At 46.5% G+C, this 13469-nt stretch overlaps 1 protein-coding gene and 1 non-coding gene across 3 annotated transcripts in view; one reads left to right on the top strand and one right to left on the bottom strand.

The window, feature by feature from the left end:
• Positions 1–1780: 1780 nt before the first annotated feature.
• Positions 1781–1853, bottom strand: TRNAR-CCU (transfer RNA arginine (anticodon CCU)). The gene has a single exon. It is a non-coding gene; the product is annotated as a tRNA-Arg (tRNA).
• A 3573-nt stretch (positions 1854–5426) lies between these two features.
• LOC144940792 (uncharacterized) overlaps positions 5427–13469 on the top strand; it is a 158406-nt gene continuing 150363 nt past the window's right edge. For both annotated transcript variants that reach the window (XM_078867200.1, XM_078867199.1), the window contains exon 1: positions 5427–5899. In XM_078867200.1, coding sequence (XP_078723326.1) covers positions 5777–5899 — 123 coding nt within the window. In that variant the 5' untranslated portion in view covers positions 5427–5776. The remainder of the gene's footprint in view (positions 5900–13469) is intronic.

The following is a 13469-nucleotide window of genomic DNA, read 5'->3' as shown; positions in this document are numbered from 1 at the left end:
TGTCTCGTCATGTTGTATCTATGCCCCTTTTCTCAGCCCGCATTGGCCAGAGTGGTGAAGTATGGTCAAACAACCCCTTTGGCCGATGCGGTGTTCATCTAACGGTGGATTCTTGGTTGGTTCTGCCGGTTGGTTTCTGTCTGAGACTCACTTCCTCAATGAGCATCTGCTAAATGCTCAATTGCGGTGTTTGCCGGCTCCTATTTGCATTTCGCTCTGCCAAGCGACTTAAGTGCTGTATTTTTAAGGCGTTTAATACTCTCTAGTACCTTGCATATGCACTATAATCTACGCGTGAATTGGAAAGCGGAACAACAGTTTCGGTACATTTTAGTGCCCGTTAATAATTTTACCCCCAACATGTATTGAAATGCAATATTAATACACACACATATTGATAAGATGGGACTGTTACGTCAATGATGCTGTGTTGTCTTTTGTTAATATTCTAACTGCGTCGTGATTTCTGTTTAATAGATCGCAATTGTTTACGCTCCCCAAGCACAGCAGAACAAGATAATAATTTTAAAATATATACGCCTGCGAAGATACGAGTTCAAGCGTACACATAAAATATGTATGTCGTAAATATGAAATGCCAATGACGGGTCCATGCTTATATTCATGAAATTATCGTGTAGGGTTGACATCAGCTCGATGGATGGTTGGATCGCAGGATCGTGAGGGATGGTTGTGAGTTGGGGGAGGCCTTCATCCAGCAGTGGATCGACTGGCTGATGATATGACAAAGTGCCTTATGTCGCATGTTCAATTTCTGAAGGGTAGAGGTGTTGGCAACCCATTGGAGGCCCACAGAAGATTTTTCCGAGGACCTTTTTAAATTTATATATTTAAGAAAAGGGATCACAGAAAAGATCTGGATCAGAGGTGTCGATGGAGTGAAATCGGATAATGTACACAAATATAGAGATAGTTGTGTTTAGTTATTGTCAAACTTTTTTTACAAAAAAATTATTTGAGTCTCACGGCTCTTTTTCCAGGAAGTTCCTGCCAACTTTCGCAGTATGGGGGCGATAATTGCGATGTGTTTTCCAACTGAGTCATTTTGGGGTTCTGTAATACCGTAATTTGCAGAGGTGTGGACTCGAGTCATGTGACTTGGACTCGAGTCAGACTCGAGTCATGAATTTGATGACTTGCGACTCGACTTGGACTTGCATAACAATGACTTTGTCCCACCTATGAGATGTGGACTCGAGTCATGTGACTTGGACTCGAGTCAGACTCGAGTCATGAATTTGATGACTTGCGACTCGACTTGGACTTGCATAACAATGACTTTGTCCCACCTCTGGTAATTTGTCAACTGTGGACCATAACGCCGGCATGCAAATGTCCCAACTCTTCTTGCCAACGACGCCACTGTATTTTTAAAATTTAGTGAGATCAAGTGAGATGATTTACACAAATAAATCCGGGGCAACTTGAGCCTCTTGGGACCTTAATATTTTTCTTGGCTTGTGCCAATGATTAAGGGCAATATATACATTATGTAGAGTGTAACAAAAAATTGGTCGTCGTTTTGATTCACCCACGACTGCCCAAACGTAACGTGGCCACCTTGGCCATTAGGGGGCAGCACTGCACGTTTACAAATCATAAGATTTTTGTCCACGGCCTGTCTCTTTAAAAAAAAACCCCAACGGCAGTTCTCTCCGCACGAAATAAATAATCCGAGGCGTACTTTCGACTCATCATCGCCACGTGTAATTCGCGCGAGCAGTACCAACAGGCGCCGTTAATAAAATTAAAATCCGCACACCCCAGATGGGACTCGAACCCACAATCCCTGGCTTAGGAGGCCAGTGCCTTATCCATTAGGCCACTGGGGCTACACGTTAACGCCACGGCGCAGGTTTCCTTATATAGGCGCTGCTGCCCAGCGCCCCCTTCGTCGATCTCGTTTGATCGAACGATGTTCTCCGCAGCCGATTTAAACCGCTGTCGGCCACTTTACCCATCGAACAGTCGCGTATCCGAGATGTTTTTTGGCGATTGGAGGAAGGATAAAAGGTTAGACATTTATGCGGGGGGCCCGGAGCCTTAAGCGCCAACGAGGGGGCGCTCGCTCGCCTCGGATTTTGCCTGAGCGGTCCCGTCACGTCAAAAAAAGGCAACGAAAATGTTATTTACATTGTCTACATTACAAAAAAACAATAACATGCCTTGAAAACAATAGCAGTAGTAGTAGTGACGGATGCATGTCGAGTGAACAGGCGGTACAGCTGCCGCCCCGAGGCCGGTCCAGGCGAGCGGTAAATCGTGGGGGGCTCACTCAGCCCCCCACACTTGCATCCATCGCACCACGGGAGGCCCCCCACTGGTGGAGACGGCAAAGAAGATCTCCGTGGGCATCGCTCTCTCACCCGCCAGGGCTTCTTGGGGGCCTCGACCGCCGAACCGCATCCACTGCGCACAATCCGCGGCATTAGCAGCTCCTAGTTTCTGATGTTGATGATGATGTATAATAACAATGAACAATAAACTCAGTCGTGAGGAAACTGGCCACCGCGCAGAATGGACCGTGGAACGCAGAACGAGGATGCAATGGGACCCGATTCACGAACACCGTCACGATGGAGGAGGCATCACAACCACGGAGATTCACCCACTGCGCTGTCCTCTTAGCCGCCAACATTATCTGGCTCAACCGCAGAAGTGCAACGAACACATTCCTGCGGAGGGAGCTGGTAGGAACGTCGGGTTACTCGGTCAATGGCCAGGGTCAACGGCGGCGTGGTGTATTCAGCAAATATGGCCGACTGTGAGTGCGGGCACAAGCCGGCGTGAGTAGGTTAAACGTTGAGTTTTATAAGGGCACCACGGGGTGACCAGCCCCTCCCCACCCAGCCCCACCCCCCACTCAGCCCCACCCTCCCCACCCTCCTCTCCCCACCCAGCCCCACCCACCCACCCTTCCCACCCAGCCCCTCCCCACCCAGCCCCACCCAGCCCATCCCCACCAGCCCCTCCCCACCCTCCTCACCCAGCCCCTCCACACCCTCCCCACCCAGCCCCTCCCCACCCTCCCCACCCAGCCCCTCCCTGCACGACGGACACAATAATCCCCTGTGGGCTGGTGTAACCAGGAGGTTCCTACCAGTATAATGTTACAGATGTTGGCCTTACATCGACGTCAGCCTTCCGAAGAAGAAAGAAGGATGGACTGGCACAGACTCAGGTAGACCCATAGATTCACGCAGATTAATTCGGTGGTTCTTCAGCTTCTTCTTAACCTGGGGTGGCATGCACCGTGCCCCTGGGGGGTGCGAGACATGGGCCAGAATTTTTTTAGAAGGTTAGTAATCGAAAGCACAAATTAAGGACGGGCACGTAAGTACAACTCATTTGTTTCATCAAACCCTATGTGTTTATTAACATTATCCATGTTGTTTTTTCACGATTCAGAACCAAAGGGGTGCAAGGCTGCAGTGAAGGTGAATAACCACTGGATTGCATTGTGATTAAACCGGGTTTTCTCGAGTGTTTTGAGTTGATGGGTGGTCACCGTTATGAAGAAGGGGGACATTTAACATTCCCTGTCAACACCAGGAGAGCCCCGTGCCAACCACGCCACGCCGCTGCAATCATCGAAATCCCACGCGTTGTGTAAATAAATTGTGGAATTTATATTAGTGATGAGAACAATCCATAAAAAAGACGGAAATGTGTCCAAGTTGTAAACCAATAGGCGCTGCGCAACAACACGCTTATGAAATCTCTATCTCACGACTTATAAAAAAAAACAATTCTAGTCTATAGTGCAGAGATACAATTAAGTGCCCAAACGAGCTAATATAATTTTTACTATTTATTTTCAAAGCTGTTAATCACGGACTTGTGCTTCGTTAACTCATTCATAGCTTACATTTTTGTACTCTTTGTTTTTGTATTAATCTATGCACAAACTACAATATAAGGAAAAACATATTTAACAGTATTATCATACGATATTAAAAAGATGCATGTTTTACGTGTGTGAATGGAATGTGTGTGTCTTGAGGATGAGGGATGTTCCCCTCTGCATTGGTTTTCTTCGGGCACTCAAGATTCCTTCAACATACTGCACAATACGAATGCAGTTTGGATGTTAGCGCAATCAACCACGATCACTCAACTGCTGGATGAACGCCTTCCCAAACCGCCTCCATCTCTCACAATGCTGCGATGTCACTAGCCCTGTCAACATGGAACGTTGGGACAACGTGTGTTGGCCCAGTAAACATGGAACATTGGACTAACATTGGTGCAATGTTACATGATTACTGGGGACCATCCTTGCACCTGCGCATGAGCTGATCTAATTATTCCGCCTCCCTGGTGGACGCCTACAATCGACATTAAGTTACATCCCTTTGTCAAGCTGCTGGATGAAAGGAACTAACTAACTAACTAACCGCGTGTTTTAAGGGGAGATAGACAAGATGAGATGCTTTCGCCAAAGTGCTTCACAGCAAACACCGAAAGCCGTGACCTGGACATTTAATTGGAGAAACGGAGGCCCAAAGATGAGTGGAGAAAATATTCAAAGTCTCAGATTTTCTGATGACAGCCGTTGTGCGTTTATAACAAGCAAAGGAAATAAACAACAGGGAATAACTTAATACAGGAGGGTGCAATGTGGGGCTCAATATAAGGTTGTGCGGTCTCTTTTATGTCTATATCTACTTAAGATAGGTCATTATCATTTAACCTTGTGATGTCTGAACTGGTCAAAATGTATCAACTCAAATGATTATTCTATTGGATTGTTAATGTCTTGGAAATTACCGTACATGGAGTTGTAATTCCTGCCTGCAAAACCGCGTGAACAGGCCGCGTGCAGGAATGATTGTTTGACGTCATTACTAATACAGAGTTGGAGGAGAGTTGAATCCTTTATCTGGGTTCAGGGAAAGGTCAGAGGGGACTTTCGGCCGAAGCTTAATCAAAGGCTGGAGAGCAGTGACTTCCAAGTCTCATTAGTTTGGGTTCGATCCCTGACCAGGTCCCCCCACACATAGCCTGTTCCACAATCAGAATCTGCCTCAGCGCTCCTCTTCGACACTGTACTGGACGTCTGTGAAAAAATAACTTTATAGCTCATCGGATTCCTCCAGTATAGATACATATTCAAGTTTTTTTCCACTCAGCCAAAAATGAGTAAATTACATAATGCTTTGCATCAGTCTGTGTCGCAAAAAAAGACCGGTGCTAACGTGTGGGTGAGACTGCGTAGATGTGTATGGAGATATCACAAATCAAATCGGTATTGTAAGCAATACAATAGGTGCTTGCTCAAGGAATTGTGCACAATGGGATCTATTTTTACTTTTAGGGATCTATTTTGTTGTTGTCTCCGTTGCCGGAGTGAGGGAGCCGTTGTAGTCGTGCGCGCGCGCGGGCGCGGAGGGAGTGAAGCGGCTCGCAGGCAGCAGCGCTCAGTCACTCGGAGGCGCTCGTCCCAGGTGGTCGTTGCGCTCAGTCGCTCCGCTCATTCACTCGCTCAGTTCTTCAAAGTCACTCTTCTAAGTCACTCTTCCAGTCACTCTTGCGGCCACTCGCTCACTCATCAGTCAGTCCACCGGCCAGGCAGTTGCTCGCTCGACCGGGCAGTCATTTGAGCTTCAATCGGTCCGGTCGGGGGTGTGTGTGTGTGAGTGAGTGCGCGCGTGTGTGTGTCTGTACGTGTGTATGTGTGCGTATGTATGTATGTATGCATGTGCAAATACTATAACTTAACAACGCAATAAGAACAAATACAATACGCAGCACCATGCTTGCCGCCAAGGATAACCCGTGCCGCAAGTTCCAGGCGAACATCTTCAACAAAACCAAATGCCAGAACTGCTTCAAGCCACGGGAGTCGCATTTGCTCTGCGATGAGGATTTGAATCAGGTGAGTGTGTGAGGGAGTCGCTGTTGATTGCTGGTGAGAGATGTGACGAGGGAACTTGAGGCTTGCTGCCTCATAGCTTGATGGGTCTGGTGGTGATGCTGCTGATGTTTCTGGTTGTGTCATGGGCGATTCCCGGCGCCCCGGGTGTGTTGCCCCGGGAGAGAGCGGCCTCGGCTAGTTGTCCTGCCCCGAGGGACGCATCTTTGTGGGTACGGCCTCGCTAGGCCGCACCGGCGAAGGCCGGTGAGATGTAACGTCGATTTGTTTATTTTGAAGTATGGGGAGAGAAATTGGGCACGTTTGTAAACCGCCCGGCGATCGCAGTCATCTGCATCATCATTAGTGATGATCACCATGACGATTGTCATGATTGCAATAATCATAATCGTTACAATGGTCATGATACTGTTGATAATGATTGTAATAATAGTTATCATTCTGGTAGTGCTTATGATTGTAACGATTAACGTCATCATTGTAATTGTGTTGATCTGTATAATTGTAATGATGAATGGTCACCGTCATTGTAATTACCCTTATAAAAATGTGTTTTTAATAATTGTGATCATAATTAGAGGTGACATTGTTACTATAATAATAGTGATGATTTGATATTAAGTCTAATTTAGGCGCTTCAGTTTTGCAGCGTGTATTGTTCTATATAACGGCGACTTCCACTTAATAAGAACACATCTGCCCTACTTAAAGTTGTGTAATAGCTTGTGGATAGGTTCATTTAAATCGGAGACACGCACAAAACACACGGGAGACAAGGTTGCTTGCTAATGCCAGTTTTGCTGCCTGTGGTTGCGCCCAAAAGGCTGATGACGTCTCGCGATGATGCCAAGACTGTTAATCGTTGACACCAGCAGAATATAAGCAGCGACCAAACAAACGAACACCGATCAACATTCACGTCCATTCAACGCTAAATAACGAAAGCTCCAAATTAAGTATGAATAAATAGATGCTCACATGTTCAATCCGCTAATGGGATGAAGGCCTTTCTTTCCCCCACGCCATCTCAGCCACGGTGGGGTTTGACCATACATCACCAAGCTGGTGTTAGTTGAATAGGAGACACAGGGCCCGGTTCAGACATCACTTGCGAGATGTTAACTCCATCGCCTGGTATGTAGGAAGTCGTGAATTCGATTCCCACAATGACGCCTGCTGTATATTTGGAGTTTTCGTGTCTCTCTCCCCTTGGTCGCGTGGATTTTTCTTCGGGGGGGCCCCGGTTTTTCCCCCTCCACATTTAGAAACAACACGCGTTTAGAGTCTTTGGTTGCTGCTATCGATTTGCACATGATAAGCCACTTTGTTGAGCTATCAATTGTGGCCAGGTTGCTGGTGAAAGAGCTATGTAGCTCAGTGCGCCTTACCTGGTAAAATGTAAAATAGTTTAGTTTTAGTTTATGTTAGCCGTGGCCAGGAATCGAACTCGAGTCGCCTGGTTCCTCAAGCAGAGCACTGACCACTGTACCACCGCGCCACCCCCAATACTTTAAGATAACTTTAACACCATAGCCCGTAGAGGTCACAAGCTTTGTTTTGAAGGTAGAACTGGCCAAACAACACTGCGTGTTTACACATGCTGCTGGCATCACGAGATAAACCTCGGTGCTTGTATTTGATCAGATTTCTTGTTCGTAGCGCTCATCAGCGATGTGTAGCCGGTTTTCACCGGTATCCGTGGTGTGGTGGTGGTGCTGATGAGTATTGAGCTGTCAGTTTAAAATGTTATGCTAGCTCTGAGCTTATCGTGCGCTATCCCGAGATTAAATGCCACTACATATGGCCACATCGACAGTGTAGGATTTCAATTGTGCCTTTGTTTAATGTATTTCTGTAATTAGTTCCAGTCAATTATTTTATGGAATGAACGGTGCAAACACGTGCATATTACATTTTCACAACACGCGCGTCTTCAGGAGTTAAATGCGATGTCAGTGTCTTGAAGACGCGCGTGTGTGTGTGTTCGCAGCGGTGGTTGCGGGGAGTGGTGGTGTTGCGGTTAGCGCGCTGCGTTACGAACCTGGCGACTCGAATTCGATTCCCGCTCACGACCAACACCAGTGACGATTATCTGAACAGGTCCTAGGCCTCCCCTAGGTCGACTCGGCGTCAAATGAGTACCTGGTGCGGTGTGTAAACATCGCCACTAGGGAGACAAAGGCGGCCGGGCGTGGTGCTGACCACCCACCCCTTCGTGTGCCGTTTTGGCCGTAATAGGTGCTCGCTAACAGCACTTTTCCCAACAGTCTGTTAAGGCTATCCGGGGGATCTTTGTATTTTGTTTTGTCCTAGCACATTGGGGCCCGAAACATAAATTACTTTTGCCACCTTCCTAAATCGATGTATAAACTCCAGGTCAGGTTACAGAAGTGTTATAGATAAGAGACAGAAATGTTGTGAGATTAGAGAAATGTCGACAAAAGATAGAGCTGTCGGATGATGATGAGGAAACAGAAATCCATGGTGAGACAGAGATGCAGTGAAATGAAAGAGATGCAGACAAGAGGCAAAGGTGGAGTAAGATGGACAAGATAGGGATGAGAGAGATCCATACTCTTTGGTTCTTTCGGTAAAGTCACGTAGGTATCAAATAAATTAAATCACGACGTTTCGGGCACAACACAATTGTGTGACTTTACCGAAAGAACTAAAGAGTATGGATCCTTGCAGTCACGAAAACGTCGAATCTAGAGATGAATAATCGTTTTTCATATGCATGTCAATTAGAGTTTGCATTTCAGCTGATATTTGTTTTGCCCACTTTTTTCTGTGTCCGGGGTCTCTTGAGCTGTTTGGGGCTCTAAGTGTTTGCCGAGTTTGCTATTGCCAAGCGCTACCACTGTGTGTGTGTGAGAGACTCTTCTGAAAGGTTGCATTTCACCATGGGAAAGCCAGAGCCAAATCGTCAAATATATTCTCTTGGTCGATGGTTTAACACTCCTTTACCACTCCTTTACCACGGCGAACATCAGTGAAGAGCAATATCTGAACCGGTCTTCCTTCCACCCCTCCCTGCTTTACCAACCCCCCACTGGCCAGCGTGGTGAAGTATGGTGAAACAACCCCAATGATGCATGCAGTGTGGGGAGGACTTAAGCCAGCAGTGGATACACAAAGGACTGCAAATTATTGCTATTGTATACATCAAATACATATTTACAGGGTTAGCCAATTGGCGCACACACCCTGGCTAACGATTTAAACAAAGGAAATTGGTAGACAATTTACCCTCGGCCTTCCTAATAGAGCGCAAGGAGATACATTAGGAGCCCGACAACAAGCAGGGTGTGTGATAGTGAAACACGACAGCTTTAACAGAGCAGCGAATGCTAAGTGTAAGGTGGCACATCAGCATCATCGGCATCAGCCCGTGCTCAATCCATTGCTGTGGATGAAGTTCCTCCCATAGCCTTCGCCGTTTCTCATGGTCCTGCAGTGTAATAATCAACCTAGCATCTGCACACAAACTGGTTTCATCCCTACAATCGCCTCTGTGGACGTACTCTCCCACGCGTTCCATTGCTTGGCTGTCACTCCATCATTAGCCAAGGAAGTGGCACAAAATGCTTTGAAAGAGCCCCTTGCTGCTGAGTGGTGTTGAGAGCCGGTGGAGTTTGCTGGCACGACTCGTGAGTGGCGGATGCCAGGGATGAATTTTTAGATGCCAGGGAGGTGTTTTTCTGTATTTGATAGCGAATGCAATGAATGGTTTTTAGCCTCTCTTGACATTTACGATGATTTGTCTGTTTTTGTTTTTGCCATTTTCAAGAAAATTGCTTACATTGTGCCTACTTGGCAACATTTTCAGGAGTGACGCCATTCCGTCAGTGGAATCTGCACATGTGATTAAGAACAACTCTTGGCTGGGAATTGTCTTCATTGTTTGTCGCTTTCCCCTGGTTATGTTGCGGTTGTGATGATTGGAATTATGCCGTGATCAGAGAAAGCGGTGCAGAGAGAAGTTGCACCACATCGTGTTGAAGAAAAGCCTCCGGAATAGATGGTTAGATGTACATAGAGCCCTGGATTCAGACGAACATCACAGTTCCGTTTGTTTCCCAATCATTTAGCCTCCTAGTCAGCGTTGTAATAGAGGGCGCTGTCTTAACTGCAGGGCTAAAGGGAGACATTTTGCTGTGTCTTTGTGTTCACTGCTGTGTGTTCTCACATCGGAGCACGTTTGCGGAGAGGGAAAATGTTTTGATCATTTTTTTTTGCCGGGCGGCAACAGACGAGGCTTAAGCGATCCATGTAGGTCAGATTGAAACGGTACGTGACATTACATAACGTGATATAGATCCTCAAGGTTGACTCTGGGATTCTCGTGTTATTTGGAGAGTGTTTTTGTCATCATCGTTCTATTATTTATACCACGATTCCCATGCAGTGCATCGCTAGACGCCAAAACAAAGGGATTTTGAAAATAATAATGAGAGAATTACTCCGTAAGGAAAGGACTGCTGAACTAATACGATGTAAAAAAAACACCCCAATGCATTGGGCGAGTAAGATGGACTGTACAGCCATCGTCTCTAGCTGTTATAGATTTGCATATTAGGCTCAAATATAGTAGGGCCCCGATAGCAAAGGGAAATTGATATCATGCTGAGAAAAATAATGCCATTGTTTTTGGCTCGTATGTCACCATCCAGCTGATATGCTGCCGGCGATATAAGCTGATAACCGTAGTGTGCGTTATGTCAATACAGGCGAGTGTAGTGGTCTCGCAGAGCGAGGACATGTTTTTATGCATCATTTACTGAATAATGCCTTTTTATTGTCAATGTCTGAACTCTTCCCCCCCCCCCCTAGTCAATTTGGGTGAAAGCCGCCCCCGTGGTCCGCTTGCTGGCTTACGTAATTACGTACGGTATTTATTTTGCCTGCTCCCATTTTAATCGCGTTTTTTCCCCAATATTTTCTACTCGGCACTATTCAAATGATGCATTTTTTTGGGGCCATTAGCAAACATGAACCTGCGGTGGGAGATACGGCTGTGGGAGTAATTGAATTCCGTACTGAATTGTGGCGACCTTAATATGGATGTGAAAGCATTGGTCCATTTTGCATTTAGATGAGACTTTTCACTTTACAGCATTGGCAGTGATGTTTGGTGGCGCCTTGAGCATTTTGTACACACAAAGAAAAAAATAAGCTCAGCCTATTTCCGTAATTCTGCTTTGATGCTTGCGCATGAATTGGCGACGCTGTTATGTATTTAAAGGGAAGATATCATACGTTTAATATGTGACGTGCATCAATTTAACTACATAAAATATGGTGAAATTGGGGGGCATTATGATAAAAGCAGGCTGTCTGTCAAGATCTAAGTGCCTTGGCAGCTTTGCCCCTACTCACAAACTGACAAGTTACATGAAGAGTCTATTTTTTTTTGGCTAAAGTGCTTTAAAGCTGATACTGGGATGCACTCTTAATTGCCGGTAATGACAGTCTTTAACATATTAACATATTCACATTGCCGCGAAGCATTTAGAGCTGTAACTGCTGGGTAATTGAGGTGCTGTTTATACCTACTGCTGGTGGATCGTGATCGTCAGTGGACCGGCACCTGTTTAGCTACCACAAAAAAAACCCCTATTAACAGGTTGCCGTAATTACCTTATCTCTGCCGGTGTTTTAAACATGAATAGCAGCTTAGATCGACTCTTAATCTTTCGAGCAATTAACCATATACAGTTTATATGCGAGTGTAAATTAATTTTTTCATATTAGCATTGCAAAAGTTAAACCAATGCTCAATGCATTATATTAATTGGTGCATTTTCTTCACGTGCTGGACACGGTGCTCCTGGGTTTAGTTTCTCCCCCAGAGAGTGTCTGTGTGTGTAAGCGTGCGTGTGTGTCTGTGTGTCTGTGTGTGTGTATGTGTGCGTGCGTGTGTGTCTGTGTGTGTGTGGGGAGTGGTAGTGTAGTGGTTAACGCGCTGCGCTACGAACCTGGAGACCCGGGTTTCATTCTCATTCTCGCTTACGGCCAACACCAGTGACGATTATCTGAACCGGTCCTGGGCCCCCCCTAGGTCGACTTAGCCTCAAATGCGATGTGTAAGCCTCGCCACGGTGGAGACAAAGGCGGCCGGGCGTGGTGCTGACCACCTACCCCTTTGTGTGCCGTGCCAGCCTTCATAGGTCCACGCTATCAGTATTTGCCCCAGCAGTCTGTTACAGGCTATAGAGGGGATCTTTGTCTTTGTTGTGCCCCGCACACACAGATGGCGGTGTAGCGGTTAGCGCTTCGCTGCACTACGAACCCGGTGACACGAGTTCGATTCCCGCTCACGACCAACCCCAGTGACGATTATTTGAACTGGTCCTGGGCCTCCCCTGGGTCGACTCAGCCTTAAATGAGTATCTAGTGCGGTGTGTAAACACCGCCACTGGCGAGACAAAGGTGGCCGGGCGTGGTGCTGGCCACCCACCCCCTCGTGCGCCGTGCCGGCCTTCATTGGTGCTCGCTAACAGCACTTGCCCCAACAGTCTGTTCAGGCTATACGGGGGATCTTTGCCTTTTAGCCCCACACGTGCGTTATAGCAGTCGGATAGCGGCATTAGTCCAGGCCGAGTGGGCCGTGGAACGCGGCCTTTCTGGATTACCTACATTCTAAGGCACCCGCACCAATCGCTTGCCACCCCGCCAGCGACTTATTCTTGCATAAAGACTCTCGTGTATATATGTGTGCGTGTTTAGATTAAACGTTGAATGTATTAAAATGAAAAAAATTCACAGAACTTTTTTTCATAGACAGCACAACTCAAGGACGGTCTTGTCACTTTTTTCTTAGAGAGTTTTCTTTTTTTTGTCAGTCTTAAGCCCCGGGGGGGGGGGGGGCTCAGGGCAAACCATCAACCTTTGCAATTACAGTTGACTCACGAAACGAGGTTAGTTTCCAGCGTCGTTCTCACGCCTCGGGTTGTCCGATTATGCCGCGGTGAGCGTGAAGAAGAACGTGCCCTTCGAATGCAGAGCACTGCAGAAAATGTCCAGCCAAGTCCACGCTTTAACCTCTTTCGGCAGCTTCAACAAGAGACGAGCGTGCGGGCCACTCTAGTCGTGTTGGGGAAGAGGAAGACGTTCGAAAACGCCTTTGGTTGGTTCAGAGGGGCTAGTTATTAGTTCATTGCACGGATGGTTCGTTGTCCATGTAAATGGTTTTTTAACACCAACTATGACTCAACTTCTGCATCTTACCCCGATTTCCTTCTGCAGAATTTGGTTAGATAACAGGCCTAAATATGGCAAGTGGCTTCTGTCAAAACGGATTACTTTGCCGAATGCTCACAGAGGCGGAGTTTACAATGATCTAAAACGGACATCTGACATTTGAAAGGAATTTGTTTTCATTCCAAAGTACTCTTTAGAACATAGATTCGCTGTCTTGAATTGTCACTGCTATTCTGCATGTGTGTGTAACAGGTCGTTTCAAAATAAATATGACAGATTGTCAGATTGATACATGTTTATAGTGGATGGAGGAGTAGATACATTCAAATATCCTGTTAAAATGTACACGCAAATCTTTGGAAATGGCTTT

This window comes from Lampetra fluviatilis, chromosome 23 (genome assembly GCF_964198595.1).
Source record: "Lampetra fluviatilis chromosome 23, kcLamFluv1.1, whole genome shotgun sequence".
Lineage (NCBI taxonomy): Eukaryota > Metazoa > Chordata > Hyperoartia > Petromyzontiformes > Petromyzontidae > Lampetra > Lampetra fluviatilis.
This window is presented reverse-complemented; position numbering and strand designations above follow the sequence as displayed.